This window comes from Andrena cerasifolii, chromosome 1 (genome assembly GCF_050908995.1).
Source record: "Andrena cerasifolii isolate SP2316 chromosome 1, iyAndCera1_principal, whole genome shotgun sequence".
NCBI lineage: Eukaryota > Metazoa > Arthropoda > Insecta > Hymenoptera > Andrenidae > Andrena > Andrena cerasifolii.
Window position 1 is genome coordinate 5,705,634 of NC_135118.1, and position 6,371 is coordinate 5,712,004.

The 6,371-nt window shown below is 39.5% G+C and overlaps 1 protein-coding gene across 1 annotated transcript; it reads left to right on the plus strand.

The window, feature by feature from the left end:
* Positions 1–1,024: 1,024 nt before the first annotated feature.
* LOC143378827 (transmembrane emp24 domain-containing protein 2) lies at positions 1,025–4,314 on the plus strand. Its single transcript, XM_076830844.1, has 3 exons — positions 1,025–1,254; positions 2,098–2,441; positions 2,525–4,314. The coding sequence occupies exons 1-3, from the start codon at positions 1,128–1,130 to the stop codon at positions 2,672–2,674; spliced, it is 621 nt and encodes a 206-aa protein (XP_076686959.1). The 5' UTR covers positions 1,025–1,127; the 3' UTR covers positions 2,675–4,314.
* Positions 4,315–6,371: the final 2,057 nt, after the last annotated feature.

The following is a 6,371-nucleotide window of genomic DNA, read 5'->3' on the forward strand; positions in this document are numbered from 1 at the left end:
AGGGGGACCAAGCCGTCTTTGTTTGGCTGAAGTTTTCCCGTTTAGTTAGCACCGTATTGGTAGGAGGCGCTAGGTACATCACACACACATACCTACGTGTATCAGTGAGCACGACACACAACCTTTCGACGTTGGTGAAATGTTACCATGACGACCGTCGTCATTTAGAAATGTTTGGCGCAGACACGAGGAAGTGTCCTCACTTTCCCTGGTTTACCCTTTCTAAGGCCGTCTGACCATGGATTGTCGCGTCAGTGACGCGTATGCAGCAGATAGAAGGATATACAAAGCAATTGAATATATTTTCTTTTCCTAAGAAAAGAAGAAATATTCAATTTCAATGTTTATCCTTCTATCTGCTGCATACGTGTCGCTGGCGCGACGATCCGTGGACAGGTTTTAAAGTAAACGGTGCATTACACGTATACACATACACATACGTCCCGATTCACACCAATTCACACATTCACAGTTTAGTACGCACCTCATTGGTAGGAGGCGCTACAAACTCTGCTTCAACTTTCGTAAGAGGGAAGCTTGGCCCCCCTGGTCGGAACTGTGATGCCTGATCGGGGACGGGTTCCGTCGAGAATTTCCCCCACCTCGCGCTTACTACGCCGGAGCTGCGTGTCCGTGAGTTGGACTCCTAAGCGCCGAGCTCACGGACACGCTGTTCAATTTAAATGCCTAGGTCAAGTAAGGACTCCAAAGGTTCCGCCCGGAGTGACGCCTCTTATTATATCTCCTCTTTGCAGAAACACTGACAGAAAGAGAGAGAGAGAAATACCGATAGAAAGAGATAGATATGGTTTAGGTTATGTTATTTCCGGTTTTGCTCCAAAATGGTTGCGGTTATACCGATCACTCCCTAGAGAATCACTATAGGGCTGTGCCCTGAAATGCCATCTACTAGTCTTATAAGAAACTCTAAGCTGGGAGAAAATAAAAACCTAACCTAACCTAACATCATGCACTAAAGTATGAAGTAGGTCGTACATCTACGTGCATTCTTAATTCCATGATAAAATGCATACGTGGCGCTGTGGTAGCAACATGCCGCTCTGAAGTAGCAGGGAATTGAAATAGCATATGTCGTTTTTAATTGGTTCACAGTGTAATTTGATAAAATGAGGTGGCTCGTTTCGTGTTTATTCTTAATTACTCTAAGCACAAATGCAAGCTGCTATTTCATCACTGTAGATGCACATGCCGAAGAATGTTTCTTCGATAGAGTGGAAATGGGCACGAAAATGGGTTAGTTTCTCCTTGCGGCACTTCTTTTCTTCGAAATAGTTTTCTACGAGAAAAGTTCAATGTTTTAGAAGTACCTTATCTCACAAAGTAGCGCGATGTTTCGATATACATCTGAACTTCGGTCATTTCTTCATGTCTAAGAGAATTTATGTTATGTCAGAACCAGTTCTGTTTGTCATTGCTATTAGTACTATTCTATTGACTATTTAGTATGCAATTATCCTATCGAAAAACAATGTCACTGCTGTTGGATTCGAATCATATCGATTTATAAAATTCAACTATGTAAAGGTTTAATGAAGATTCATTATTACAAAGAGTACATGCTACTTGCATCGGATGTCGTACTGTTATATATATATATATATAATAATTTCTACTATACTTAAGTTGTACTTAATCTGTTACAATTATTTTATTTGCGGTAATTAAGTCAATTTCATTTCCATTTACTTAAATCTGTTATAAATTGCAACGATATTGCTCTGACATCATATGTAAAATATATTTTTACACTGTTTGTATTCATTGTTATCAATAATGAATTTTTAATCAACTTTTCCATCAAAGTATAGTCGTTAATCATAATATTTTCTGTTTTGCGCAAGATGTTACATACAGCGGTATTGTAAAAAAGAAATAATGTTATTTTGCAGTTTTGTCATATACAGATTTATGTATGACATTAGCGTAGTCAGTAATTACAATTTTACATGTTTCTATAATACTTTTCGTATCATTTATTTATATCACTCGGTATTAGTTATATGCCATTAGCTCGTTTGAATCACGCAGTTTGTTAAATTTGCTTAACTCCTTGCGTAATCTCAATATCTTTTATAGGCCTGACGTTTGAAATAGCAGAAGGTGGATTTTTGGATATAGATGTAAAAATAATTGGGCCAGATGGGAAGATAATTTACGAAGGCGATCAAGAGAGCAGTGGTAAATACACATTCGCCGCAGATCTTCCTGGTATTTATACGTACTGCTTTGCTAACCAAAAAAGCAGTATGACACCGAAACTTGTAATGTTTAATATGGACATTGGTGAGAATGCTAAGCCTTCGGAACATACGTCCGACGGACAGAATGCAGATGACACGAATCATAACAAAATAGATGATATGATTAAAGAATTAAGTACAAGTCTGTGGGGAGTGAAGAACGAGCAAGAATACATGCAGGTAGTTTATTATTTTGTTTCTTATAGTTGATGGGCACGAGCAGTGAGTCGACGCATTTAATAAAAATTCTTTTCTGTTGTCAGGTTCGTGATCGAAATCATAGGGCTATCAGTGAAAGCACCAATTTCCGTGTAGTTGTATGGGCTGTCTTTGAAGCTATGGTGTTGATTTGTATGACGATAGGACAGATTTTCTATCTAAAACGGTTCTTCGAAGTCAGAAGAGTGGTCTAATTTAAGACATGTTATAATAAATTCATACACTCATTGTACATTTCTTTTTCTATGCGATTAAGTTATAATAGAATTACGAAGTTTCGAAAGTTCCAAGTTATTTTCTTTCTTTAACCCTCGGTTGCCACACTGGGCCAAATTGACCCTGCATTTTTTTAAGCAAAAACTTTGTCGGAACACTTAATGCTTCAAATTTTTTTTAAGCACGAAGCCACTTTAAATGTCAACTTTCAACAATGGGCGTATATTCTACAATGTTCAAACTTTATCTCAGAATTTTTTAGACTTAATTTAACAAATAGTTTTTAAATGACAACTGATTGAAAATTGGCAGGGTCAAATTGACCCAGTGTGACGAAGACGTTCGAAAAAGTAGGCGTAACAACCGAGGGTTAATCTACAATATAAGGTGACTATCCACTTACGCCTAAATCGCTCGTGAGTTTCATTCGGGTAGATTTCTCTATACGCGACTGACCGCATCGTCTGGAATTTAAAACTCGATTTTCTCGAAAATGAAGCGCAATATCAAAAAATTTCATTCCTTTCTCTCGGCTTATTTACTTGTTATAAGTAAAAAAGAAAGAGTGACTTTTTTCATATCGCGCTTCATTTTCGAGAAAATCGATTCTGAAATACTTAACATTGCGTCTAGTCGCGTACAGGAAAACTTAATGAAAATAACGGGCGATTTGAGGGTAAGTGGAATTCGCTCATAAAAGACCTAAAACATGAATTCACCATGAAGTTCTATGGGCGGTATTCACAGTCGTTGCTTATTCTTAAGAATAAGTAGCGACTGTGAATGTCGCCCTATGACATCATTAATGCTAAGGCTAGCATTGCTTACGATGCTACATTGTTTTAAAATTCATTTAATTAATGTACATTTTAGCCTGGTTACACACGGCGATGCGCGTATAATGGATACCGATTTTCATTGTTTTTTCGAGTATCGTCGTGTGAACGGTAATGATATTACATTGGATGCGTTCAGCGGAATCAACCGCTACGTAGCCGCTCACTGAGGTCAACGGTGACCGGTCCTGGTTCCTCTGAACGACACTTGGGAGGGTAGCGATATTTGTAGCAACTCAACGCGTTCGGTAAAAGTAGCGGAGTTTATCTGCGCTCGAAAAAATGACGACCGCTTACTAAACGTGTTGAGCGGTGTGCAACCTAGCGGTAGCGTTCAGCGAAAAATCAGTGAGCGGCTACGTAAGCCAAATCCATACAAACACTATATAATAATAATATCCATCATACACGTATCGCGACGCATGTATCGTCGTGTGAGACCGGGCTAAGATTCAAGTTTACTTAATACATACGAGTAAGGTTTGAAGTAAAATATACACTATGTAATACTAAGCTTTCCTTATACTGGCTGTCGACGCGCAGAGCTGTTATTTTTCTTACAAAAACAGATAATGTACAGAAGGTAATTTCTACTAAAATTCCAAATAATTTTCATATTTCAATTTGAATGAAGTAATTCACGCGTTAATTGGGCAAGCAAATATCAAAATAATTGGACGAAAATGGAACAGCTATAATGTTTTTAATAAAGTACCGTTGTTTGTATGATTGATTGTACAGTGTAATATGATGTAATAAAAAAGGATAAAGTGATAATTTTATATTTGCCCTAAGTCGGACTGATAATATCAATAATACAAGCAGTTGAACTTTTTATCATTGCTAACGTAACACTAACGCTAATAACAGCACTATGTACCGAGTACCTCAATTTATTAAAACTTCGTTGTAACTTTGTTCAACTACACATGCAACATAACGTGAAACCGCAAGAAACAGATATTAGCAACAACTTCTTTATACATCTCTCGCAATGTTAGGTGGGTTCTCAAAGGAACCAAAACGCGAGTGGATACGAAAAAGACTCAGAAGCCGTAGTGGCAGTAGTAGTAGCTACTCCTTTACAAGTCAGGCGAGAAGAGGAAATAAGTTCTTTAACCCTTCGCTGACACACCTGCTTTTTCGATCAACTTTCACATACCTGGGTGGCTCACACCCAGAGCAATTTTTGAACAACTGCCACTACCATCTAAAGAATCCAATCGTCCTAACAAAAATCATGGACAGGTTTTAACATCTCTAGAATATATTGCGATAGCTTTTTTATTGAAATTTAATCACAGTTTTTGTGAAAAAATTCTAGATTACCACGTGTCGAGAAAAAACGAAGAAAATCTTTAAAAAATTGTAACTTTCACAAATTCCTATATCAGAAGCTAAAAATCTACAGAGTTGTTGCTCGGATATAATATTTTGGGAGAAAAAATAGTTTGTAAGTCAGCTTTGGAGGAAAGGTATTCATTTTGCATGTAGAAGGTACAGAGCGTCGAAACCAGCTTATGGGTGGCTCACACCCAGAGTGTCAACGAAGGGTTAACTTCTCGATTCTTGCAGATCTCCATTGTGCCTTCGGTGCCAGAAATAATCTTCCGAATAGCATCAACAGCTTTTACATTCGAGGTTTGAATTTTTTTTTGGAAACCCACACGGAGCCATTCATCGTAGAGCCCTCGTCTCTCACTTCCTGGGTAGGTAACTCGTCTGATTCGCGAGGCAGGCGTGAGAATAATAAACGAATGGTATAAGGAGGGTGGTAGGAGCATAGTACTATAGTACCCTTCCGGTATTCAGCCCAGGGCAGCCACTTAACTCGGAAAGGCTCATTGTCCGCTCCTTCTCATTAGATGCCACCTAGCAGTTCCATCGACCCTACCAAGTAACAATACTCTGGATACGTTCTTTTTTTTCCCTCCTGCTTGATCTGTAGCTGCAGGAAACAAGAGCGCGGATTTCGTGCCTCGGTGTCTGCTCTAATCCTCGGCCACGATTATACCGAAACATAATACTTTTTCGCGCGCACATTCACACGCACCCGCGATACTAGGGCTGCGAGCTGTGCAATATTTTTCACGTAACTGCAAATTATTGCATCCATCATTATCGCGGAATTTCAATTAATTATCCCATTCTGCATACAGCCACGCGTATAATAAGCATCGATTATATTCGGCTTCAGATTAAATATTTTTCACCCCTTTTATTACTTTATTCTGGCCTGAATATATACTCAACTTTAAACACTTGCTCCGTAAATAGTTCATTTAACCATTCAACGCGCTTTATTTATTGAAAACGCGCGCCAAATGTGTGTGTGTTTCCAAGGCCCAAGGTTTCCAAGCCCAATTCCTTGAATAGATACCTACACTGAAACATTTACAAAATGAATGAAATGAAATAACAACAGAAACTATAACAGGGGTGCACAGGGAGCGGTTTTTAGCGCCTAGCTGCGGGCAACCCGCCTGTCCCGTTGCTAAGGTAGAATCGGTGGGGCGAGCTGCAGTAGTGTACGTGCATTTGGTATGACTTGGACCCAGCTATACAGGGTCAGCGTTTTATCCTGCAACCCGCGCTCGCGCGAACTTGTAAAATGGCAACAGCGCCTCACGGACCCATTCCACTACAACTATGCACCGGCCCAGCGGAGAGCTGCCAGCGACCGCTGGACAAGCAGTGATGCCCGAGCTCCGAAAATTTTAGGATGGTCTCCTTCAAATTAACGTCGCAAAGAGCTATTGGGAATTTCCCGGCCCAGGTAATCGAGCCGCGCGCTCCGCTTTTATGATCGGTTTACCACTCGCACTCCAGATTACTGTAA

Coding starts and splice junctions, on each gene's coding strand:
- LOC143378827 (XM_076830844.1), top strand. CDS start 1,128: ATGAGGTGGCTCGTTTCGTGTTTATTCTTAATTACTCTAAGCACAAAT. Junction 1,255..2,097: donor GGAAATGGGCACGAAAATGG/GTTAGTTTCTCC, acceptor TATCTTTTATAG/GCCTGACGTTTGAAATAGCA. Junction 2,442..2,524: donor ACGAGCAAGAATACATGCAG/GTAGTTTATTAT, acceptor TTCTGTTGTCAG/GTTCGTGATCGAAATCATAG.